The sequence below is a fragment of the Spermophilus citellus genome (genome assembly GCF_964194105.1).
Source record: "Spermophilus citellus genome assembly, chromosome: 11".
Taxonomy (NCBI): domain Eukaryota; kingdom Metazoa; phylum Chordata; class Mammalia; order Rodentia; family Sciuridae; genus Spermophilus; species Spermophilus citellus.
Genome location: NC_138192.1, coordinates 132,728,757 through 132,755,077, shown reverse-complemented (window position 1 = coordinate 132,755,077; position 26,321 = coordinate 132,728,757). Strand labels below are relative to the sequence as shown.

The following is a 26,321-nucleotide window of genomic DNA, read 5'->3' as shown; positions in this document are numbered from 1 at the left end:
TTTTAAGGTAGGGTGACCATGATGAATACCAGGGTGCATGGCCTTCCCAGCTCTGTCCATCAAAACACCTAGAAAGAATGACCTCCTGGCTCTTGGTCCAGGCAGGACCAACCTGTAGCCACAAAAGCCCCTGGCCTTCGGGTTGTGTTCTTAACACTCCATCTCCCACTGAAGAAGCCAGCACTTCTTGGAGAAATGGCCAGTGCCAGACAGGGCAGGGGACACAGAGAGGACCCCAAGATACCTCCTGTCACATGGTGACGAAGCTGTCAGAGATGATCAGGTTCACGGCAGAAAACAGGTTGAAGAAACTCGTTTATGAAGAGACAAGCTGACAAAAGGAAACAGGAGACAAGTTGAGGGAACTCCTCAGGCCAAAGGGGGCCGTACTGAGCTCAGTGAGGATAAGAAATACGATGTATTGAAATCCATAAAACATATTTTTATTCAAAAGTTCTTAATAACATTAAAAAACCCTAATTGTCATCTTCACAGAGTATGAACAGAGGCCAGTTTATTGTCTTACAAACTGGCAATTAGAAAGATCCAAGCATTTGCTCTGTATGTCCTCACCACCGGGTACCCCAGCAGCAGGTGAGGGGTGTCTTCCTTTTCAAAACCATTCCAGCTAACCGCCAAGGTCAAAGGGAGTCAGGGCATCGCTGTGCTGCTACCCCGGGGGTCCAAGCATCGGAGGCTGCTAAGCTCTGCGGAGGGCAACCCCCTGACGTCCTCCCACATGAACGTGCAGCCTCCCCCAGGGTGGAACCCAGTCTGATGGGCCTGCAGACCCAGCTGCCATTCTGCTGGGGCTGGCAGGATGGGAAAGCCTCTGATCCTGGGACAGCCCCAGCTGAACCTCTCTGTCTTTGGTGGCTTTTGGCTTTTGTTCCTTAAGCGGAGCTCAGTGCCTTCACACCACGCCCTCGGGTCTGGAGAAGGACTTGAAGTCTGGACACTCCTTTGCTCATTGGTCACTGGCTCCCCAATGTCTTTCTGATTTTGGAACAGAGCAGTTCATGCCTGGGGCTTCCTTCGCCAGCCAGGCCGGACAGACTTCCCACGTAAGGGGAACTGGAACCAAATAATTGCAGGCACCTCTCCTCAGCCCAATTCCCTAATTTTGATTGAACTTCTTGGTTTCTCTGTGACACCGGCACACAGAGGCGCAGCCTGGCTGGTTCCAGAGCAACCTGTTCTCTGCAGAGCTGGGTGCTCAGAGCCCTACACGTCCGGAGGGCAGCCTATAGGCTGTGCCTCCTGGCTCTTCCTCCAGGCAGGACAGACAGGCAGACCTGGGCTTTTCCAGCAGACTAGACGTCCAGCCATGCTCCACAGGGCTGGGAGTCACTTTGGGAGTCAGGATTTGTAGTCCCGCCTCCTCCCAGCACCACTCAGATCCCGGTCACCACCCCCTTCACAGCAGGTCTGGCTGCAAGAGATGGAAGAGGAGAGGACAGAACCAGAGGCGGGTGGGCCTGCCTGCAAACCTAGCCCTTCCTCCCTCCCCAGCTCACCAGTCCGCACCCCTCCTGGACCTCACTCTACACTGTCCGGTGTCCATCTCTATACGCTGGCCCCATGCCCAGGAAGCCCACTCTGAGGTGTGCAAGAAACAGCACATTTCCTCACAACCCCCAAACTGCCAAGTCCTTCTCAGGAGCCCCATCCCACCCCTAGGGACCAGCAAGCTTCCCAGTTCCCAGTGGGACCCGCGTGCTACAGAGATATTCTGGATATTAGTGCCCATGAGGACCCCCCAAGCCACCAGAATGCAGGCTGGATGCCCACCACTGGACCCTGGCCAGACTGGGTTTCTCCCCAGGCTTCACCTTGCCTCCCCCAGGAGCTTCCTGTGCCACTCCTGTAGGGTGGGTGATGGCAGCCACCGCCTGGGAAAGTCTCGATGAGTTCTGAGCATGTGGCAGCAGAGACACCCTGGCCAGCCACCGACACCCCTCCTGCTGTCTCCAGTCCTCCGTCGGCTCATTGCACTCCTGTGAAGAAGGAATTGGCTCTGTGGCACCCCACATGTGCCTCCCGACCATCCACGTCACAAAGCACAAGGCACAGAGAAGGCTGGCCACTGGCTGAGGAGAGACAGAGATGGGTTTCCCTCTGGATGACCCTGTCAGCACCAGGCTTCAGAGACAGCTGCGTTTGGTTGAAACTGAGCCCAGTTAGTGTTTTCCACCTTCACCCTAAAGTCCATCCCCTGCCCTGAAGGTCGGAAGACTCAGCGGGTTCCCAAGCGCCCATCCCTGGGGGTTCTGGCTCAGGTCCTATGCACGAGAAGAGCATCCCAGGCCGCTCCCAGGCAGGCTTGGCAGAGCTGCTGCAGCAGAAAGGACACAGGAGCACCGAGTCTCTGAGACACGTGACGTGGTCCTCATTGTCACCGGGAAACTCTGCGCAGGAGCCAGCTCACCTGGGCTCTCTCTAGCTCTGCCTGGTCCCTAGAGCTACCGAGGGTTCTGGCGTGCAGGACAGGCTGGATCAGGCTGGGGATCACCACTCAGCAAGTCCCGAGTGCCTCTCAGAGGCTCCCAGCCAAGGAGCAGCCTGTTCCAGGGAGCCTCCCGTGTCCGCTCACCCATGTCTGAGGAGCTTGTTTAAAGACCCAGCATTGTTGGATAGATTGCTCCATTTCCTTCTTTCTTACACTGTTAGGGACAATGGGAATGTGGGGGCTGATTCCGTTTTCATTCTGTGAGTATTTTTTGTTTCTCTTTACTGGGCTCTTCCACCCTGATTCTCTTTACTGTGTGCTCATCGGGGACGATGTGCAGAATCACCTTGGCAGGTCGTGGCTGGCTTGAGGAACGCCGACTGGTGGCCTCAGGCCCTGGAGGCCAGTGTGAGGGTGCGGGTGGGTGACCTGTCCACCTCTGCCCTGCGCAGGTAGCTGTGGCATCTCTCGGGCTCGTTGGTGTGAAGCGGCATCGCCCATCTCTCCCTCCTCTGGGCGTGGTGTTCTCCTTTTGTGCCTCCGTTCACGTCCAGTTTCACCTTTTTGTGAGGACTTCAGCCCTAAAGGATTTAGGGTCCACCCTGATGAGCCATGGGCCAGGCCCTGTTTCCACAAGGTTGCATACTGCGGTTCTGTGTGCAGAAACTGCCCAGGGCCAGGGCTCAGCCCACGGCAGGGTCCGTTTCTCCCCTGTCTTGGGCGTCTGGGCCCTTTCTCACATCCTCTGTCTCAAACACCTCTTCTGCTGTTTTTCTCTTTCCTCCCTTGTGGAAGGTCTGGTACCTGTGCGGGGAATCCAGAACTTTCTGAGCTCTGGAGTGGGTGGGAGAAAAGATTATGGATCCCCCACTGGGCAATCACCAAACACATGGCTGGTTACAATTAAGCCCTTCGATATCTTCTGATTAAACCTGTAGAGATTTATTTCTGTATTATTCCTTCGGCGTCCCCAGCATGGGGAAGGGCTCCAGCGAGGGCACGTCTGCCGTCTTTGGGTCTGGGCTGAGGACTTGCAGGCAGTCAGCTGGAGAGAGGATGGCTAGTGTGTGCTTTCCAAGAAGATGGAGCCTCCTAGCTTGGCAAACCGCCTGGGCGATCGGCACCTTCACTGTATCAGAACCAACACTCCCTAATTCAATTTTATATGATCTGCTTTAGGTTCTGGAAATATGGTGAGTCTGGTCATTAATATGGGTTTACATAGCAGGAGAATCAGGGTCACTTCCCTATCCTCTCTAACGACGTGCGTACTGTTAATAAGGGCTGGGTTGAACGGGTGCTGCGGGACCTCTCTCCTGGTGAAGGCTAAATTAACCACTCTGGTATTTATTACCTGCTCATTAAAGAGCGTGGGCATCTGAAGCCATGGTGGAGGTTTCATTATTACTCAATCCTGCACCCCACACCCTGCCCTTGCCAAGGACTCTCTCATCCAGAGGCCCGGTAGCCTGCCCTCTGCACCACAGCAGCCACCATTGTCTGAATTTTAACCCTACTGTTCTTAGAATTTGCAAAAGTGTATAAGCTTTTGATACTTTTTTGTGATTCATACGCGAGTCTGCTCTTGCATCCCTAAACCTCAACCCCAGAGCCCTGCAGGTCAGTTCTTGCTAGGAGGGCAGCTGTAGGAAACCATCCCAGACACTGCTGTTCGTTCATTGAATATTTTTACTACAAATTCAGGCACAAATCAAGAGGATCATATGATCGTATAAAGGCCCATCCTCGTGACAAATGGAGACAGCCAAACTAATTTTCTTGGTGACCTTATCTAAATTAGTTAGAAAATAATGCTTCAGATTTATGGCTGGTTACAATTAAGCCCTTTGATATCTTCTAATTAAACCTGTAGAGATTTATTTCTGTATTATTCCTTTGGCAACCCTTTAAAAATGATAAAAATGTAAATGAATATTACCTTCAGAAGGAGATGTTTCTATTTATCCTAAATTAGACTCCTACCCTTCCTTTCAGATGACTGCATTTTAGATTTCAGATTTGCACTGCTGCAAAGCAGATTCCACATGGGTCTGAAATAATTTATTTTTTAAGTTTGTGCAAACATTATATATAATCTCTTAGAATATAAATAAAGCAAAACCCACTGAATTTTAGCTTCCTTTGCATGTCCCTCGTTTAAAAACTTTATCTCATTCCCCAGAACCCAATATTCAAATGTTATTTGTTTAAATATTAGGTTAGTGTAGTCACCAATGTAATTCCCAGTTAATTACAGGTAGGACAGCGGTGTCCCCTGGCTTGGGTGGCTCTTCAAACCGTCCTCTAGATAGACGTGTTCTTCACAGTGAGTCTCCATAGCCCCGCTCTAGTCACTCTGCAGGGTGAATGAGTGTTCTCCCACTATTTTGCTCTTCTGTTACTGATCCCCACTTCTCTCCTCTCAGGTGAGTACAGCTACCTGGGGACCACACTCCGCCACGTGTCCATAGAGCCCATGCCTTCCCTCCTGGACGTCCGACAGCTCATCACGCTCTACGGGATCTTGCCTCTGGGTAAGGACCACTACGCCTTTCCACACGTGGGTGGTCCCAGTGTGGATGTTCTTTGCAGCTTTGCTTCTGCTACTGATATTTCTGAGTGAGCCTCGCTGCCCTTCGACAGTGTGTCCCCAGCATGGGGAAGTGCTCCAGGGAGGGCATCTGCCCGTCTTTGGATCTGGGCTGGGGACTTTCAGGCAGTCAGCGGGAGAGAGAATGGCTAAAGCAAGCACCTCAGTTTAAGTGAGTGGCATCAGAGGAAGTACGGGTGGCCATGGGACTCTGCGCTTCTTCACTGCTCCTGAACACAGGCAGCCTCTGGGTCCCCGGGCTCACCTGAGGCTGGGCCAGCCCCCCGAGGTCCACTCTCACTGCTAGCCACAGTTTGGCATGCTTCCTCGGAGCCTGTGCAGCACCAGCCGGTCAGGTTCTTCTCCCCCACCTCTGCTGCTGTCAACCCAGGTATGCCCAAGCCACCTGGAGCAGGGGCAGCACCCCAGGGGGCAACTGTGACACAGAAGTCTCACTGTCTCCTTTGCTTGCAATGGGAGTAGTTTGAGCGCCTCTGATCTGAAGAAGAGCTTAAGCCAATTGGCAAGAAATAGTTGAATCCTCTTCTAACGTCATGTCAGACTCAGTAAATGGAACCTGGGGTGATGTTAACATGCACATCCCAGCAAGTAGATGGATCCGGGGCAAGAACTCAGTGTCTACAACATACAATATTCACAGGGTCCATGTAAGTAAACTCGCAGGTTGGACCTCACACTCATCCCAGTGTGTGGAAAGCCCACAGCACCAGGGCCAGCAGGGACCGGGCTGTGGATGTGAGGGGCAGTGGGGGGTTTCCTGTCGGAAAGCCTCTGTGAGGGGTGCCCAGGAAGCACTTCCCCCCCCCCTGCGCTCCTTCATCAAAGGGCCTGCTGTCCTGCTCGCCCTTCTGGGCACAGACCCCACGGGGCTTTTGTGTCATGTCTGGAATGTTTAAGAACCCTTCAGGTGCTTAATTTAAATTCCATGAGTTGTCTGCAAACCAGAGCAACCCAGAAAGACCCCCACACCCCCACAGCCCCCACAGCCTGACACCTGTGGCTGCCACTCGCCTTCCTAATGTGTCAGGGGAAGGTCATGTGTCAAAACAGTATCCAGTTACAGAAAGGAATGTGGGTTTCTCCTTGTCTGGGCTCTGATGGTCCAGGTCCTTCATGGTGGCCACTGCCCCAACTAACAAGCCTTTCAGAGAAGCCACACAGCCACTCTTCACACCAGACTGGGAAACAGCCCCATCCAGGGCTCCCAAGAACAGGTTTGAGGCTCCAAAGCCACCTTAGTAGGTAAGAGACAGCCTGGTGTCTGTGGAAGAACCAGACACCCACCCGGAAGACCTGGGAGAAAAGGCCCGCAGGGGACAATTCCTGAGCAGAAGCATGGTCCTCGGTGGGGATTCACAGCCATGGCCACTCCCCACCAGAGTCATGCAGGTGGACTCTGTGACCGCCTTCCAGATGAGCAAGCATCTCCGACATGGTGAGGGGTGGGAAGAGGCAAAACTGGGATCAGGATCCAGAAGCCTGGCCTTCCTGTACTCTGCAATCCTCCCCCACCAGAAGCTCCCGTGGCTCTCGGCCACCCCAGCAGCAGCAGGGAGAGCCCTGCTGACTCCCAGGTCCACCCACCCACCTGGCTCCCAGGTGTAGAGGCCTTCCCCAGCCACCCTCTTTGCCTCTGGGCCGTCGGCCTGACCCTCCTCTGGAACGTGACTCCAGCACGTCACACACACCTTCTCGGCATCTCCTGCTGCCCCTGCCCAGGTGCTGTCCTGGTCCTGTTCCTTCCCCCTGGAAGAGGCCAGGGAAGAAGGAGGAAGCCGAGGCTACTTCCTGCCTGGGTCTAGGCACAGTCAGCACCACAAAATGCTAGGAAGGTGGCTCCAGGGACTCTCCTGGGCCCACTTCACGGACTCCGTCCCCACCTTCCTTCCCAAGCCTGCAGGGATCTGTGCTATTGCTGGGAGGTGGAGAACCCCTAAAGAAATAAAAGTAAAAATCCAAGAAAAGCTACCCCAGGAGTGCAGCTTAACGCTGGGAGTTAGGGAAGGTGTGGGGGGGAGAGGGAGAAAAGGAGGTATTGAGTGACCACTGACCCTAGGGCTCCAACCCAGCTCTGGTGTACAAACCAGAGACGCTGCAGCCCAGGGCAGGAGCCACACCCAGGCTCACCTTCTTCCCATGGTCATCACGGTGCAGAAACCAGGGCCACATAAGGTGCTAGCCCTGAGGCTCTCAGTGAAGGACCACTGGTGTTCTTGGCAGGTGTTATGGTCTGGATGTGAGGTGTCCCCCAAAAGCTCACAGGAGGGACAATGCAAGAGGGTTCAGAGGGGAAATGGGTGGGTTGTGAGAGCCTTAACCCAATCTGTGAATTAATCACTGGTGGGATTAACTGGGTGGTGATTGGGGCAGGGTGTGGCTGGAGGAGGTGGGGCGTTGAGGGTGTGGCTGTGGGGTCTGTATCTGTGTCTGGCAAGTGGAGTCTGTCTGCTGCCTGTCCGTCATGTGAGCCACTTCCCTCCACCACACTCTTCCACCTTGATGTTCAGCCTCAGCTGGAGCCCTAACGAATGGAGCCTGCCTTCTGTGGACTAAGACCTCCGACATCCGGAGCCCTCAAATAAGCCTCTCCTCCTCCACAGTTGCTCTGGTCAGGTCTTTCAGTCACAGCAGCTGATTGAAAGAGCAGGATTTCAGAGCCTCTGCCCCCACCTTTCCAGGGTCTGCCGCCGTGCATGAGAAGGCTCCCTTGGTGAAGTCCTTGCTGCTGGCTGGGCCGTCCGGGGTAGGGAAGAAAATGCTGGTCCACACCATCTGCACGGAAACAGGAGCCAACCTCTTCAACCTGTCGGCGGCCAACATCGCTGGGAAGTACCCTGGCAAGAACGGCCTGCAGATGATGCTGCACATGGTCTTCAAGGTACGTGCTCCGTTTCTCTGGCTCGGATTCTCCGCCCTCTTTCAAATCACATTTTCAAGTCTTGCAGATAACTTTTTTAGGCCAACAAGCGCGTCTCTCTTTAACTTCCCCATTGCCTCCTCTGTCAATTCATTGGTTGCCGCCCCTGGCTGAGCATCCTGCGATTAGGAGCAGCTTCGTTTTCCGTGTAAACACCCTCCTGTGCCATCCAGACCCCCCACCAAACCCTTGCACAGCCCAATGAAAATCCAATCCACAGTCTCTCTCCTCAGCCCGCCCCGCCCCGCTGTGATCACATGTATCAGGCATTTGCACTTGGGCTTCGTTGCTCATGTGGCATAAACTGCTGGGCTCCGGTGGCTCCCGAGCATCAGCTCTTTCCTCGGGAGACCTGGAGCAGCTCGTGGTACGCTAAGCAGAGCAGGGATGTGAAAAGGCAAGGGCTCCGCAGGGTCTGCTTGGTCAGGCTCCACGTGGGAGGTGGTGACAGATCAAACATGCACCGGCGTACTGTGATCTAAGTCGTGTTACTACCCAGTATCGGCAGTTCCTTCTCGGCATTCAGCTAATACAGCCTTCCACAACTGAGTGAGTGAGTGACAGTACTGTGGTTTCACCCCTCAGCTACTGTCCTCCAAACAGCAGCGATTGCTGGACTTGAGAGCAGAGCCTCTGCCTGCATGGACTTCCGACCTCTCCCAGGCAGAAGCGCCCTTAGGAGATTCATCCGCTTCATCACTGTTTTCCTGATGGCTTGGTTTGTCATTGTGAAGTGTCTCTGGAAATGACCCTTGTCTTGAAGTCTACCTGTAGTTAATATTAATGTGGAGGTAGCCACCCCGGCTCTCTCGTGCTTACATCTATGTGTATTTTATGTATCTGTGTCTTTAAAGAGCATCTCTGTAATACTACAAAGCTGCTTTTTCTTATTCAGTCTGATAATATGTGTCACTTAATTGATGCACTTGCTCCGTTGTATCCATCCATCTTTATGGCCATTTCCCTGTCTACTCTCCATTGTCCATTTCTTTCTTACTCTGCGTCTCCTTTCCTTCCTTCCTTCGGGTCAATTCAGCATTTTCCTAGTAGATCCTGTCAGTTCCTCCGCGGTCCTTTCAGTGGTGTGTCCACTGTATTGCACAGGGCTGCTCTAGGTTGCACCCACCAGGCTCTCCCCGGTCCGCGTGGAGTCGGTGTTGTCCCCGTCCACGTGCCCAGCAGCGGCACAACCCCCTGCCACCCTTGCCAACTCGTAGTTCTGCAGCTAAATCAAAACTACAATTGAATGTTGCTATCTTTGCCTCAAACAGCCATTGGTCTTTAAAATCAAAAGAGAAAGAGCCACAGTCTCCGTGGTCTCCACATGTCCACCGCTCCAGCACCCTGGTCCCCTGCAGCTGTCCACACTCCCGCCAGCCTGGCTGCCCTCTCCGCCAGGGAGCTCCCTTAGCACTTCTTTCAGTGCAGATTTGCTGCCAGTCAGTTTTCTTAGCTTTTGTTTCTTTCTCTTAAAAGTCTTTACACTGTCCCTAGCTTTTAAGAACACTTTTGTTAGACATCGAGTTCGGGGTTGACATGTTTTTCTTTCAGCACCATGAAGACTCACGCGTGGCCTTCTGGCCACCAGTGCATGTGGTGAGGAGTTGCTGAGCCGGGATCCCTGCTTCCCGGGGGCTCTGCCCTTCTCAGGATGGCTCTGAGAGTCTCCCTTATTTTGGTTCCTGCCTGTTTGACCTGGCGTTCCTGTTGGCTCTATTTACTCTGCTTTTGACTCAAGTGCATCTTGAATCTGTAGATGCATCATTTACACCAAATCTGGGGTATTTTGGCCATTGTTTCCTCAAATATTTTTTTTCACCCATCTTCTCCCTCCTCTCCTAACCCTCCAGTTAGACATACTTCACCTGATACTGCTCCCTAGGTCTCTGTTCCCACTGCATAATCTGTCACTGTGTCTGCGTTTACCTGCCCTTTCCTCTATCATCCCCAATCTGCTGTTAAACCCATGGTGTGAATGTTTTAGTGTTTGATACCTTTGTTTCTAATTCTAGAACTTGTGTTCGCTGCTGGGGGTTGGTGTTCAATGCTGAGCGGCACTTCCCCATCTGCTCATTCATTGACCATCTTTCCTCTAAGTCCCTGAACCTCGCAGTCCTTGCCTCGCAGAGCTTCTCCACTCCTTCCAACGCAGCACCATCGCGAGTCTATTTCTGCTTGATTGCTTTCTCCTGGACCATGTGTCACATTTCCCGGGTTCTTTGTGTGATTAATAACTTTTTACCATATGTTAGACATTGTGGATGATATGTTGTCGAAGTTCCCTGGCAAGCCAAGTGTGGTTCTGGCAGGCAATTAACTGACTGGCTGATGAACTTGAACTTGCAAGGCTTTGTTCTCTATTTTCTTAATGTGGTCTGTTTGATTTTACCCTCAGTCCAAGGTAAATCCCCCAAGCCAGGGAGTGGTCTTTCCTCAGCTGCCGTGGAAGAAAGCCTCTTCAGGCTCCTGACGGGCGGGACCTGAGGCATTGACTCAGCGGTTCTTCCCTGAGCCTCTGGGGCTCTCCAGCTCTGTGTGCACGCTTTGCAGGTCAGCTGCTGACCTGAAGGTGAGCTGGCAGCCGAAGCCAGGCAGCCTGACCTGTGCCATCTGTGTGCTTAACCAACAAGCTAAGCACCAGGTCTTAGAGGAAAAGTAACAGAAACCCATCTCTTGCCCAAATGAGCACCCAGCCTTGTTCACTCCAAATGTTGTAGGGACACTTGGTATTGTCAGGTGACACACAGAAGCACACAAATATAAAAGCATGAGCAGTTTTCAAGCGTCTATGCACCCCACCTTGCTGGGCTGTGGTTGCCTGTTAACTCATCAACTCTCCCCACAGCCTGGGAGGCAGGCACCAACACCGTACCATTTGACTGATAAGCAGACTGGGGCACAGAGCATTCAAGTAGCATCCTTGGATGGCAGTGCTGCCGTATGACCCCCCAGGGTCCAGCCCCAAAGCCTCCAGTTTCATAACTCCACGACACAGCTCTGCCGGAAGTAGATCCTCACGTGTAGCCTCCTGAAGTGGGGCTGCCGGCCCAGCCCCTGCTCCTGGGGGCCTAGGAGCTCCTGGTGTGCATCTGGGGCCCAGCCAACGACATGATCCTTGTTCCAGGAGGTCATTTGTTCCCGCCGCTGGGAGGCTTTGTCTCAGTATCAGATAAGCTATGTTTGTACTTATCAGAATGATCACCAACTGATGTCGGATGTCAAATTATTAAAACGTGGAACAACACATTTATCTGCCTGGGCCGCGTGTCAGAGTTCGGGACGCTCACCTTGTTAAACTCCACCTTTATTGTGTGTATAGCTGATTAATGAAAGACACCAAGGTCTCAGGAGTGGGAGTCATTCAATTAAAACATGTTCACAGTGAGGCCACTGTGCGCCAGCTTGACTGACGAAGCAGCTATTTGCATTGCAAAGAGGTTTTGCTTTTAATTAACCAGAGGAAAGAGAGAGATTCTGCTTGTGTTGATAAGTCAAGGGCAGGAAGCTGAGCACGTCTCTGTGATATGTGAACCCAGGCCGGAGCTCAGCCCAATGTAGCTCTGTGGGACTTGCCGGAGGTGAAGGGACAACTGGGCCTGATTCCGCCTCACCTCTTCCTGCGAAGAATTCCTGCCATAGAATTGATCCCAGAGGGCAGAGAGTGCAACTGGTGGGACACTTCCTGGCTTCACGTCTGACTGGTGGCCCCACCTCACCCAGCCGCCTGAGCACCCCGGGGAAGTCCCAGATTTATTATGTCACCACCACGAAGTCCAAGTCCTTTTTTATGGTCATTAGCAGAGGATTCTTTATCTCACACTGAACTCTGAAGGGCAGTAAGTAGCAGCAAGTGTTTCCTAAAAGAATTTGTGCAAGTCAACAGCGCTCACAGCAAATGTCCCTGTGACTATACGCAGAAAAGAAGATGTGTGTCTTGGAAATATTAGAAAAATAGTCAATGAGTATTTCTTAATAGCCAATTAATAAATATTTGGGATGTGTGGGATGAATATTTAAAGTATTTGTGGACAAAGAAGTTAGCAAGGCAGGGCCATTACCGAGGACTCCCCCAGCTCCGGCCCCCCTGGGTCTCTATCCCAGTTCATGGGGGCAGAGGAGCAGAAGGAGCCCTTGCTAGCCTCTAACAGGAGCAAGGCACTGAGGACGGTTACAACGCTTTTCCTTTTAATGGTGCCAAACCCTGCCTGGGGTAGGAATTAATGTTCCCATTTTACAGACAAGAAAATTAAGACTCAAGAGTACCAGATGGACCACATACAGGAGAACCAGAGGCCTGGAATCTGCTCTTGAGCCCGGGCCTGACTCCACCCTGCCAGGCTGGCCCCAGCTGCTCCTGGGGGAGGCTCTCCTGCCCTGCCCCACCTGGGCTTCCTGGGCCCGAGTGTCAGCAGGGACACTGAGCTAGAGTCCTTGGGAGCGTCCACAGGATCCCACTTCCCGCCCAATCCCCCTTCCCTAGTGTCCCCTCTTCCCTCAGAATGGCCTGACTTGGCAGAGTCAAGGGAGGCCAGAGCAGAGCCCAGAGGGAGGCCAGCAGGGGACTCACTGGCCTGCACTCTGGGTCTTGGGACAGATGCTCTCTCCTCTGCGGTGGTTCTTGGCCCTCCTCATCCTCCTTCTGCACACTGACCTGGCCCTCTGGCCCGCGTGAGACCAGGGCTAGGAGAACAGGGCTAGGGGCCACCCAGCCCGGGGGGGGGGGGGGGGTGGACGTGCTGGTGCACACTACCTGTCTGTGCAAGGTGAAGTTCAGCAGGGCCAGCACCCCACCCCCAGCAGAGCCCATCAGAGGGGCGGTAACAGGAGAAGAGGGAGCAGGCAGTCTGGTGACGCTCAACTGTGACAGTTGAGGGGGCTGTGACAGCCCTGAATGGCCTGCTGGGGGAAGGCCAAGGTCACCTTCCACCGTGGGATGGAGGCGGTTTCCGACTGAGGGAGGTGCAGACTGGTGTCCAAACCTTCCACTCTTTTTTTTTTGTTTTTGTTGTTGATGTTGTTGTTGTTGTTTTGCTTTTTGTTTTTTCACACAGACTTTATTTTTCAGAATGGTTCTAGATTCGCGGCAAGATTGAGATGAAAGTAGAGTCCCCATACATTCCCGTCCCCACATGTACACACATGCCCCACAGTGGTCAGTGCCATTTCATCTCCCAAAGGCCACCCTCCCTTAAAACCTGTGGCAGTGGGGACCAGGCCTCAGAAGAGACCTCTGCCTCCACATTCATCCAAGACAGTGTCAAAGCAGAGCAGGGCCAGGAGGGAGCCCAGGAGGGTGACGGAGACTCCAGCAAGCCACCAAGGGAAGGAAGTGGGCTCAGAGTCGCTCAACGGAACGCATTTATCTGGTCTAGGGACCCCCAGGATGTGAAGCACTCGCGGTCTCTTTCCATAATCCACACAAAACTAAAACCCGAGGTGACATTCGATGGGGCTGAAGAGCCCTCTGCTGGCCATCGGAGTGAACTTTCCCAGACAACTTTATAAAGTTCAATCATGAATTAATTACATTTAATTGTCCATGACCTCAAACTATCCACGGGTAATTTAAATGAAGACTTTTCATCGCTGAATGAAAATTAGAAGAGCAAAGGATACCATTTTTCATTAGCAAATTGGCAGAGATTTCATCTTTTGTACTTGTGGAGAGGAGCCCAGGACATCAGAGAGGCACCGCTGATGGCGGCTGCTGGCCCTGGAGGGCGCTGCCTTGGCGCCACCAGTAAGGAAAGGCCTCCCCAGCCGCACATCTGTCCCACACATCTGCCCACGTGCCCTGCGTCCCTCCCTCCAGGCCTCAGTGCCAGGAGGGCCGGCACCCGTCCCTCGGTCGGAGGTCCCCCTTTCCCACCTTCCTCCCCGTCGCGCCATCTCCACACCCTTCCTGCCCTGCACCTGGAGCAGAACTCACCTGGGTCCCTGGAAAGGCCCTCAGGCCACCACCCGGGATGGCTCTGCCCGTCTTTCTGAAGGAATGCCCCCTGCTCTTTGGTCGTCCTCAGCAGCCTGTCATCTGGCTCCTGTCCCCTCCACTCCGGCCAAGGACACCAGTGGCCTCCTCATTACCCAGCCACTGGCACTGCCCACTGCCACCAGCACCTCCGCCCTGCGCCCTGTCCTCTCCTGGCCTCCAGGGCGGCTCTCTCTCCTGTGCCCCTTGTTCCCCCTCCCAGCCTAGACGCTCCTCCTGGGTCTAGAAGCCATGGGACTTCCAGGCCCAGCATGTGGCAGGTGGCCAGTGAGCTCAGAAGCGGTGTCCCAGGTGTGAAGCACTCTGCCATGACCAGAGGCTTCCTGGGGGTTCCCAGGACCCAGTCCGAACCCTAGAGCCTTCCATGAGCTCCCCACCCCCCGGCCCACTACCCTTCTTCTCCTCTCACCTGGACCCACCAGTGCTCCCCACCTGCCCAGCCCCCCGGGCCCGCAGCGACCCAGCTCACTCCTCGTCTCCTCTCCACTGGTCCCTTTGCGCTCCCACCTCCTCCTCCTCCAGGCACCCACTTCTTGCCACATGCGGCAGATTCTGAGCCTCCCTGGTGTCCACTCTGCCTCCCTGCTGACCCCCAGGAGCCCTGGCAGCTCACGTCCCTGCCTTCAGACCCACCCTCTGGAGGCCCACGAATCCCCAGCACCCACCCACCACCCCCAGCTCCTGACACAGTCCCCGCGGGGACCTCCCGGAACAGAGGGGATGGAGATTCCTGATCAAGGCCTCCCCAGGTCTCCACAGCCTGTAGGGTGCAGCGACGGCTGGGCCACAGCCTCCTCCTCCAGAAACAGCCCACGAGCCCACGCCGGACACCTCATCCAGTGCCCAGGCACGGCTGTGGCCCTCTGGTGACCTTGAAGGTCTGTCTGTCTGTCTGCAGTCTCCAACCTGGCTCCCTCACCCAGGCTCCCTCACCCAGGGTCCCTCACCCAGGGCTCCCTCTCTGTCACTGGTGCCCCTGCTGACACTACCTTCCCAGGCAGTCGAGGGCCCCTTGAAGCCAGCGGCCTCCATCACTGATCTCTGTGCCCCAGCTCCTCACACAGTGCCTGGCCTCCAGCTCCCCCCGTGGAAAAGTGGCCTTCACTCCACAGTCCAGGCAGATGTGGTGCCGCCAGTCTTTCTTCCCAGGGCAGTTTTTTTTAACTATTGGACAACATCCAATTGGCCCTGAGTCTCCCTTCTCCAAGGACAGCAGCCTCTGTCTGTGATCATCCCTCAGCTGCCCAGTCTTCTGTGCTTCTCCAGAACTGGGCATGGTCAGCAGGAATCCTGTGGCCACTCGCCATGCAGCTCCCCTGGGACAGGGGGCGGAGACAGGAAAACCAGAGACCCCCACTCTCGAGGACAGGACAGTGAAGGTCTCCGTGGCCTTCCTGCTGGGGTGAAGGATGGCGAGGACACAGGTCAAGGGTCCAGAGGCTCTGGGAGTAGCATCTTGTCTCCACAGCAGCACCTCAGTGGAACGCTTCTCAGCAATGTGGATGTGGGGGTCAGGCAGACCGGGTCACCCTCGGGCCCCAGCACTGCCCCGGTGCTGGTCGGGCACGTTACTCAGCCCTCACGATGCTCTGCCCAGTGACCCCAGCTGGAATGGGGAGAAGCCATGGGACTTCTAGGCCCAGCATGTGGCAGGTGGCCAATGAGGTCAGAAGCGGTGTCCTGGGTGTGAAAAACTCTGCCATGACCGTGGCTGGATCAGCGTCATCGGGGACACTCCTGGGAATGTCTTCCAATCCATGGGTAACAGCTGAGCCCTTGCAAACCCATCACCCCGATGTCCCTGTGTGCCCTCGACATGGGTGGACGCCAGGGGAAGGAATCCACCACTGTACCAGGGTGACCCAAGTGCTTAAGCCTCTTGCGCTTCAAGTTCACGTGCAGCTGCTCTGCTAAGAGCAGAAAGAGAAAAGCAACCCTGAAGTACTGGGCACTCACCTCTGCATATACCATTGAGAAAAGCCGGACGGAGAGGACAGGGCACACGAATGAAGCAGGGACAGTCCTCTGCTTGCCAAATGGACATGGGACAGGACGGCCCACTGTCCTGTACAGTGGAGCCTAGGACAAGAGACCATTGTTCGTGTGAAAACGGTTTTTCCAGTGGTTTCACGTAGTACTAAGAGTTTAAGAAGGACCAAGATAAGATTCTGCCTTTGTTGTTATAATGTATCTTTTTTCTGAGAAGGTCAATAAAACCTTGTATGTGGAGCCTCTGATTGTCTTACTTACTTCTGGAGCTGAAGGCAGGGAGGCTTTGGCCTTCAGTAGGAGGCCTACTGGGGGCAGCCTGTGTTGGAGGAAGCTGAGCTGAGTGGGGCACACAGCCACCTCTGTGACTTAGGCAGGGTCACATAGGGATTGGCAGGAGGCAGCTCTTTGGATGGGCTAGGACAGGATTTCGTGTTCCAGGGGTTCCTGGTGACCCTAACGAGAGCCACTGAACTACTGGTGTGAGGAAGGGGCTGCACCTCTACCCTGGTCGCCTCTGCCCTGGCTCCTGCCCACCACTGTCCCTGTATGCAGCCGTCACTTTTCTCCAAATACCAACCACAGACTGCTACCCACGCTCCCTGGCACTGTGGCCCTCTGACTGGGTGTCCTTTGGTGGCTTCCCAGCTGGGGCGATGCTGCTCAGGCAGAACCCACACCCTGAGCCTCTTTGTGTCCTTGCCACACTGGCAGAGAGCTGAGAGCCTGGATGTGACCCAGGTGGACCAGCTCCCTCCTCCCAAGGCCACGGGCAGCCCCCGTTTCCTCTCTGTTCCTCTCAGGCCTGGACAATGACCAGGACTTAGGTTTCCAGCTCTGAGGTGCCTCTTTATCTGTATTTCACGCACGACCTTCCTCCGAGAATCATGGAATGTTTAAGCTGGAGAATGGCTTAATAAGTTGCTTTGACATATCCGAGAGCTGATTTTATTAAATAAAAGATCACAGATGAGGGAGCCGGAAGGGGGAGGGAGTCCCTTCATCCTGCAGTGGGCATTGTGTCCATCTTACTGATGAAAGCGCCAGGGCAAGGTGGCCTGGGGAGGCATCAACTTGAGAATTTGAACCTGCTGCTAGGCAACATCATCCCCAACTAGGAAACCATGCCACGCAGCACCCTGTCAGAGGGTGGCCACAACGGCACACGCTTGGAATTTGGAGAGAAGAGCCACGGCAGGGGCCAGCACACAGATGGTTCCAATCCGTCTCCACCGCAGTCCTGTCCAATTTATGTAGCCTTTTCTCTAACCAATAAATCCAGGAGAGAGGCAGTGCCTCTGCAGACTCTGGTGCCAAAAATAAACTCTCAATGTCCAAGCCAAAAAGAAAGCACCCACAAATGCAGGCCACCCCAAATTCAGCAGGCGCACGGGTAGGAGGGAGGAAAAGAGCGGGGCTTTGGGCTCAGGGAGAGGTATTTCCATCTTAGCTCAGCCGCAGTGTGCTCTGGGGCTGCCCCGCGTTCTTAGTGGGTGCAGGTGAGATGGCTGTGGGCAGGGCCCCGTCAGTCTGGCTCTGAGTCCTGCTTCTGCCACTTCATAGCCCTTGCTTCAGAAGGTCCTCGAGCCTCAGGGTCCCCATCTGTGAGCAGGGTGAAGGTAACAGTGTGCACTCTGTGGGGTTGAGCTAAAGATGAGCAATGTCACCTGCACTTGAAGTCCCCAGGGGAGGAGGCAGTGTCAGGTGCATGCTGGCTCCGACAGCTACGGCACGTGTGCCCAATGCCCAGCACACACCTGCTCAATCACCAACTGCCAGGGCTCCCTACGGTCACCACCCACAGCGCCTTGGGGACTGGGATTTGTGTTGGAGACTCTGACTCCTTGAGCTGTTGGCTCTGGGTCCGCCGGCTCACACCCCAGCACTGCCTGACCAGCGCTGCCTTCCCTCTGCCCGTCCAGCATGCTGGGTACCGTGGAGCAGCCAGCCAGGCGGCGTGCTGCACAAGGGTCCCGTTCAGTCACTATCCACTCTGTCCCAGAGGGTGCATAATCTGCTTCCCATCCCGACTTGGTACACAATGCCGGGAAAACAGCCGCCGTGTCCCCAGCGTCTTTCCCTCACCCACTGAATGGCCGCCTTGGTTCAGAATCACCCCTGTTGCCCAATGATGTTTTAAGAAATATATAAATAGGAGGCCATCGCGCTGTGCTCGCTGTGGCTGAAACAGCTTTTATCTGTCGCGATTTCACACAAAGCACAAATTGTTGCAAAAATACCTGAGCTCCGCACTCGTGGGGGCGTTTGAAGAGATTGTTAGGTGTGTGCAGTTATTCACGGGCCACGGGTCAGTCCGGCCCCAGCTCCACTGCAAAGCCCTGCGCGGCCTGGAGGGACTTGGAGCTGCCTTCCAGGGAGACTGTGGCCACAAAGGTGCAGCCGGATGCAGATACGGGGAGCTTGACGGGCCCTGGTGCTGCGCAGGTTTTCTCCTGGCAGGCCGGCTTGAATGAAAATGGGGTGGTGAGTGGGCTGGAATCAAGACTCACGGCCGGTTGCCATTGTCTTCAGCTGAGAGTCATGGGTTTATTGCAAACTGAATGGAGAAGAGGCTCAGGGTCCTGGGCAGCGTCTCCATCAGGACAGCTGCCAGGGTGCAGGGAGGCCGGCGCCTGCCCTGCTGTGCACGGGTCTGAGCAGCAGGCATGTGAACATGGCATGCAATGGAGTGCCGGTGAGCTCACCCCAGGGCGCCCGGCCCAGTGACCCCACTATCCAGGGCCTCAAGCTCCGCCATTGGCAGGAAGACCCCACACACCCCGAGAGGGGAGGCTCTCACCTCCAGGGCTTTTCTCTGTCCTTTGCAGGTGGCCAGGCAGCTCCAGCCATCCGTGGTTTGGATCGAAGACACAGAGAAAACCTTCTACAAAAAAGTTCCCAACAATGAAAAGATGGTGAGGACTTCTCCATGTTCCCTGCTCTGACCTTGCCTTCCTCCAAGGGCCCCGGATGGGGGTCCCACCTCCACCTTTCCAGAAAACCTTGCCTTGTAAAGGGAGAAAGGCAGTGGGGGTGCATGGTCTGTCTCTGCCCTAGGAGCTGGTCTGCCTGTGGAAGGGTCCAGGGGTCGGATCCTGAGGCATGATTCAGAAGAAAATGTGGAAGAAGGGGGAGGGGATTTCCAACCCAAACATGGGTCCAGAGGGAAGAAACAATTTAGAGAACTCGGCTCCGGCTCCAAGGCAGCCAATGGCACACACAGGGGTTATTATTAGGATTTCCTATTGTTCATAATAATAAATAACAAAAGGCCTGAAATTCACGAACAAAGGCCGTCAACAGCCAGCTAAGGCACCGAGGGCCTCCGGGGAGCCCCCTTCGATTGCTTCCTTCCTTCTTTTCTCTCCTTTCAATGGCCCCCTCCCCCATGCTTCCCCCCCCCCCCGCAAATCACCAGCAAATTTCCCACAAGTTAAAAAAAAATTGCAGAAACACATGATTGTTATTCCACATCAATTTGCACCAAAGCAAATAGTGGTTAACTGTGAATTTCTGATTAAATTCATAAGGATTTTAATCACTCTGGATCCTTATGTATTATACATCCTTTTTAGCAGGTCGGGTGATTTGGATAAAGAAAGCTCAATCTTTTCTTCTCCAAATGAGCCCTGATTGCCCTGTCATTGCAGAAACTCTTAGGAGGGCTCATTTATTATGTCATCTGGGAACCTAGCCACCAGCGCCCTCTGCTGGCCACATGGCTGCACTGAGGACGAAGGGGAAAGTCCACACATGTGAAAAATTGATGCTAGAAATAACTGTGAACCAGATCACAAATCTAAAGAGCAGTGCGAGGCTGTGCTTAATCCAGGGGTCATACCCCTGAGGTCATCAGAAGTTTGGCTCACTAATGGGCAGGGACTGTTACTGTCCCACATAATTTCAGCCTGGGTGGAACTTGAAAGGTATGGGCCCCCAGGCCTGCTCACCTTAGCTCTCTGTGCATCCTTCAGCAAATAACTTAACCTCTCTGAGCCTCCACTTTATTAACTATCAAATTAAAGGGTTCCCTCCAGAGCAGCCTCTTAGTTCATGAAGCCTCTCTCGAATCCTCTCCCAGGACCTCTGAAGCTCTTGATTGGCTGAGGGAAATTACAGCGTCTGCTCACCTGCAGCCTGAGTCCATGGGGAGTCAGAGGAATATGAAGCGTTCCTTAATAAGACAGCCAGAGGGGCACTGGACAGGGCTAGTGGACCCGGCACTTCAGAGAGTCAGCACAGAGGGGAGGAGGAGGCGGCGGAGGGGACAGATGGGAGCAATAGAGCTGGAACCAGGCCTCCAGCTCCCCTGGCCTGCCCCGCACAGCCGGCCGGCCTCCCTTGGGTAGGAGGTGAGGCCCTCGGAGGCCCGTGGTCTTTACTCTGCTCGCTTCTGCACTGGAGGATGCGTGGACCCTCAGTGGAACTGGCTGCCTCAAAGACCACCAGTCCTGACCTGGGGCGAGTCCCAAGCCACCTGGGGGACACCAGCTGAAAGCCTCCGGCCTGAGCCTGCTGGAGATCAGACAGCTGCAGAGGCAGGTGCACCGACCGCAGCCGCCCAGCACCACCCGGGCAAGAGGTGGGGGTGGGGAGACTCATGTGTGCCCCTCTCCCCTCGGGAACACGGGTCTCCACCAGCCCCGCACCCCAGGGACAGCCTCTCAGCCTTGGGGACTCCTGAGTCTTCCCTGAGCTGCTCAGCCACCAGGCCCTGGGCTGCCCACAGTCTACAGGTGAGGACCAAGCCAGGCGGCCAGCATATCAGCAGGCAGAGGAGCCAGGACATCCTGCCCACCTCCCCGCTGTGTCTCTCAGCCGCCCGGGAAGCCAGCATCTCCTTCCACCCGCCCCGCCACTGTGCCAGAGGCTGCCCTCATCCCCACGGAGGCCAGAGAAGAATGTCCATCTGCAAAGAACACCAGGGCCTGGCGTGCCACCGTCCACAGCCAGGAGACAGAGCAAGGCCCCGCCCCGTGACGACTGTCAAAGTCCCTGGAAAGAAAAGCCTCCTCTGCAGTGACTGGATCCACCCTGCAAGGCCTCTGCCTCGGAGCCAAGGCCCCTCCCAGGGCCAAGTGCATGGAGCTCACCAGAACCAAGCAAGGAAGACCTGGAGAAGGCCCACCAGCCCGGGGCCTGGAGCTCAGAACCTGCGACCCACCGGGAGCCGAGCCCTGGGTGACGTCCAGGACTGCTTTAGGCAGGAAGTAGAGGAGCCTGGTGGCAGGGCAGACATTGATTGAACCTGTTTTCTTCCCCAGGCACAAGACACATCAGGTCGACTCCCAGGTCCCTGGGAGAACAATCGCATGGTTCTGTTTTGCAGAAGAGGCTGCCCGCTAGCTGTGGGCAGTGTCGGTGTGCAGAGGCCACATCCTGACCCACCTGGACACCACTGACAGGCTGGAAGACCCTGAGAGCAACCAATAGCTCCTTGTCTGCCACAGGGCCAGCTGTCCCCAGCCCCAGCCTGTCCCCCAGCACGTCATCAACCTCGGGCTCATTCCACTCCTCTCCTGAGAACTGCCTTTGTGGTCTTCCTGCCTTTGACTCAGAGGTGCATGACTCCGGAACCCTCCATCCTCCTGCCCCTCCCCCGTGCCCCTCATGGTCCCTTCGCCCCCGAGAAGCTCTGACACCTCCAGGATTTCAGAAAAGTCCAACCCAACCCCGATGACCCCACTGCCACTGCCCCTGGCACATGCCTGCTCGTGCCCCCTCCTGTGCCCTGGGAGGAGCGCCACCCTCTCCTCCAGGGCAGAGGGCAGAACGGCGGCTCCTGCGCTTCCAGCACCGTTGCCCTTCGTTGCTGCATGGAGCCCCCCTGGCACTGCCCTCCCTGGCATCACTGCAGGGCCCTCCCCAGGACATTGCTGGCTTCACTGGGCCAGCTGCCGCGGGGTTTTGTGGCGCTAACTGCAGGAAAGCAAATTGAAATTGCCGTGTGGATGCCAACCACGGATTTGGAGTTGCCCACAGTAGGACAGTTGTGAGGGCTGGCAGGCCCCGCAGCGGGGGCAGCGCGTGGAGGTTGCCAGGTGATCGTGGGGACGTTTCCCAGCGTGATCGATGAGTGTGCAGGTCTCAGGCAGATGGACAGCTCTGGGCTGGACAAAGGCCGTGGAGTGTGGGGGCTACTGATGGAATGGAGGCACCACCCGTTCCCCTCCCCTGCACCTCACCAATAGAAGGACATCGGCTGGACACAGCCCAAGATCAACATTTGTCATCCAAATAGGCTAATTAACTTTAGGCAGCCCTGCCATTTCAGGTAGCATCATCTGCGGTGGAGAGCAACCACCGTCACCATGGCAACCAGACTGCTGGGGATGGGCTCAGACCGCAGGTATCTCTGCCCCCATAGAGCCCGCTCCAGCCTGGGACCCTCAGGTCAGTCCTTCCTCCACCGACTCTGGCAGCTCGTGTGCCCCTCAGGTGTCCCTCCAGGTTCACTCCACAGTGGCAAGTTTCTTACTGGCCGAGCTGCTGTCACACCCACTCACTTCCCAGCCCACCATCATCTGCTGCCCACCATCATCTGCTGCCCTCTCCACTCCAAGAAATGGATCTCAGAAAGTTCCCCTCGATGCAAAAGAAGTGCCAGACTTCTCTGAAATCGAGTTGAGCAGTTTTAAAGGAGATCTATATACGTGGAAGGACCTTCACATTCGTGGGTGGCTAAGACGTCAGTTATCTCCAGAAGATCTATGGGTTCAGTGCCACCCCATAAAAATCCTGGCTAGTTTATTTTATTTTCAGAAACTGATAAGCAGGTCCTCAAATGCACATGGAAATTCAAAGGACCTGCCAAAACCATCTCCAGAAGAAAGTCGTCCAAGGGAGGGTCCTGACACCTCCCAACTTCATTCCCCAACTGCCTTCAGCATTGGGACACTCAGGACAGCGGGTGACAGAACAGACGGGAGGGTCAGAAATGACTGCTTACCTTACAGCCACTTGGCAAAGTGCTAAGACCACTCAAGGCAGAAATAACCTTTCAACAAATGCTACAGCATAACCGGCAGCCACCTACCGAGGGATGCAGCCGCCTCCGACCCCTGCCACATACAAAAATCAGCTCAGCGTATCGCGCTCCCACAAGTAAGAGCTAAAACGAGAAAGCTCTTGGGAGAAAACGCAGACCTAGAGCTCCGCGACAGGCAGTGTTTCGGCAGTGGTTTCTTAGGTGTGACACCAAGGACACAAGCACAGAAGGAACTCTAGATGGTATCTCCTGGAATCTAAGATGGTTTCGCTCCAGAGGACACCACTGAGGAGGCTAGCAGCCAGTGGGCCAACTCTGAAAGGCCCAGCTCAGACAGTGGGAGGCGGGGCCAGTGCAGATTGACAGGCGCCCTTCAGGAAGTGCCCTCCTGGCCCTGGCCAGGGTTAGAGGTGGAGCCTGCATTTGCAGTGGCTTCTCCCTTAAACTTTGTGATCTGAAGTCAAAGGCAGAAACCTAGATTCCTCCCTTAATGAAATAACGTTTTTCTGTCACCGACTTCTGCCTCATTCCAGAGTAAAAGCAAAGTTCTCGTGTGGCCTGCAAAGCCCCAGGGACCTGGCCTCTCTTCCATCTCTGCCGTCCTCCCCTGCCTCTCTCTCCCTTGGCCTCTCAGGGCTTTCTAGAGCCTCCAGGACATTTCTACCTCAGGACCTTTACACGCACTCTCCTCTCTGCCTGAAACTCTTCCCCAATCCACATAGCCTTCTCCTGCCCCAGTCTGCTCAAACGTCACCTTAGTATAGTGTCCCTTCTGCTTGCCTCCACTCCCTCAGGACCTCTCTCCAGCTCCATAGCACGTTTCCCCTGACTTAACTGTTCATCTGTGAACCTGCCTTTTGCCTCTGCCGAATCGTCAGGCACGAGGGGGAGGATTGGGGTCTGGTTCCATCACCACTGTAGAGCCAGCTTCTGACCCGCAGCTACAGCTCCATCCACATTAAGCAGACTGGGCTGGGACTGCAGCTCAGTGGAAGAGCCCTCGCCCAGCAGGGGAGGCCCTGGGTTCAATCCCCAGCACAGAAAAAAGACCCTGGGAGCCTTTTGCAGGAGAGAAGAGGGAGGACTGGGCACCGCGCTGGAAGAGTCCACGCCACAGGCCAGGACTGCATGGAACCCCTCTGAGCAGAAGCACTGTCGTCATCCCGACTCGCCACACCAAGGGACCGAGACCTCCGGGGTTCAACACTGGACACAGAGCCAGCAAATGCAGGGCCTAGGCCCCAGGCCCAGGAGCATAACCACTGTGAGGGGCAGTGGAGGAGAGCCCAGGCCAAGGTCCTGTGTGGGGCCCGGGCATCAACGGACCTTATACTTGGGCTTCAACCCTGCCTGTTCTGCAAATAGCCCTCCATGAGCCCAAAACGGTCATCCAAAGTGCTGCACAGAACAGCCCTGAGTTGAGGGCCTCGGGAGGAGGTGGCGGGGCAGTGTGGGGGCTGTAGGGGCAAGAGGTGAGGAGTGGGTGCAAAGGGGGTTGCCCAGAAGGGTGGGTTATTAGGGGCCACAGAGGAAAGGGTGAAGACAAGGGGCTTGGGGAGAATCAATTGCTCAGCAAACACTGGTTGAGCACCATCTGTATGCAAGAGACCATTGTCCAGCCTCTTCACTGAATCCCTATTTCTGCATCTCTTCCCTTGCCATCCCTCTAGCCCAGAGGGCCCATGGATGGCCCCCAAGATGGACAGCAGTTCCACAGAACTCTTCCAAAGTGCTGAGCTAAAAACAAGAAAGTAAAAGAAATGACAAGACAACTCGCAGAGGGTACTGGCTGATGAGGGGCTTGTATTCAGATCATGAAAAGAACCCTTACAGCTCAGTCTCAGGAACCTAAAGCAGGAACCCAGATGGCCAAGTGGGCCCAGGATCTAGATGCCCATTTTCCAAAGAGGACATTCAGATGTCAATGTGCTCCTGAAAAGGTGCAGAGTCTCTTTAGCCATCAGCTGTGGGAGCGGGGTGGCCAAGGCTGCGCTGGGGGTCTCTGCAGAGGCTCTCCATCACCCAGCCCTCTTCTCAGGCTCTCTCCTCACTTGCCTAAAGCCAGGTACTGCCCGTGGCAACCTGGCCACAGCAGCCCCCATCCCCGGGCGCAGAATGAGTGCCTGAGCCTGTGCCCCTCCTTCATTAGCAAGTGCTGAGACACCCTGGTCTCAGAACCTTTGTGACCAGGGTCCCCATTGTGTCACCATCAGCAAAGGAACCTTGAATTCTTCCTCCAAACAGCTCAGGGGGAAGCAGGAGAATGGCACTCGCCCGCGTCCCAGGCGCTCCTTCCCGTGGACGTCAGCCGAGTCTGCGAGTCTTCCACTGCATGGGTCCAGGGTGCCAGTCCTCAGTCAGCTCCTTCCTTCCCCCCCACTTTCCAAATCTGAATGTCAGAGGGGAAGGAACTGCCAACAATCAAACCTCACCCGGACTGGGAAGCGCCTCCCAGGCGCCCGGCAGAGGCGCAGAGCCCTGAGATCACCTTGATAAGCGCAACCCCCTGCTCCATTTCCAAGAGGATGTCCTTTGTAGTTTTAATTCTTTGTTCCACACGTGGAGTGATTTTTCTCCCCTCTCTTACTCCCAGAATGATCCTAAACGCCTGAAAAAACAACTACCCAAAATCCTGAAGCTCCTGAAACCGGACGACAGGATCCTGATCGTGGGGACCACACAGCGTCCATTCGATGCTGAACTTCAGTCTTTCTGCAGAGCCTACCAAAAAATTATTTTGGTTCCCAGACCAGACTATGCCTCCAGATATGGCGAGTATCCTGAGCCCCTTCCACATGTAGTTCCCAGGTGGGCTGCAGGGCTGGCGGGCAGGTGTGTGGGGCCAGGATGCCACCTCAGAACCGCTGACCATCCACGCAGCCCCGGGAGGCAGTGTGGTGGTGGTGGGAAGAGTCAGGGGTCCAGGCTCCCAGGAGCCCTGCTCAGAATCCCAGCTGACACTGAGCAGCTGGGCGACCCTGACAGGGCAGCTGACCTCCCTGCTGCCATCTGTGCAGACCTGTCCACTTCTCAGGCTCTTGTGCCTCTCACCTAGACTGCTGGCAGATCACTTGGCCCCAGGTCAGCTCCCAGGAGGTCCTGGGCATTGGTGGCAGCAGTGTAGGAGGGAGGGATGAACAACAGGGTGGTCAGTGGCAAGAGGGAGCTGGCAGTGTAACTAGTGGTCACTTCTACCACCTGCTGCTTCATGACAACCTGCCCACTGGCTTAAAGCAGCGGATGGTCCCCCTTGTGCATCGGGGGTGGAGTGGTCTCCTCTGGGCATTTGCCAGGGGGATCTGTTGGAGGCAGATGGCAGCTAGGGCTCCAGTTATTAGAAGGCTGGACAGGGCTGGACATCTGAGACTGTTCCCTCAT

The 26,321-nt window shown here is 55.3% G+C and overlaps 1 protein-coding gene across 4 annotated transcripts in view; it reads left to right on the top strand.

The window, feature by feature from the left end:
- Positions 1-26,321, top strand: part of DRC11 (dynein regulatory complex subunit 11) — a 129,787-nt gene that overhangs the window by 92,324 nt on the left and 11,142 nt on the right. For 2 of the 4 annotated variants that reach the window (XM_081262129.1, XM_081262128.1), the window contains exons 14-17: positions 4,876-4,983; positions 7,739-7,938; positions 18,784-18,870; positions 25,537-25,714. In XM_081262129.1, coding sequence (XP_081118255.1) covers positions 4,876-4,983; positions 7,739-7,938; positions 18,784-18,870; positions 25,537-25,714 — 573 coding nt within the window. Of the gene's footprint in view, positions 1-4,875; positions 4,984-7,738; positions 7,939-18,783; positions 18,871-24,011; positions 24,319-25,536; positions 25,715-26,321 lie in introns of those variants that run through there. The other 2 variants (XM_081262131.1, XM_081262130.1) reach the window with 2 other exon arrangements.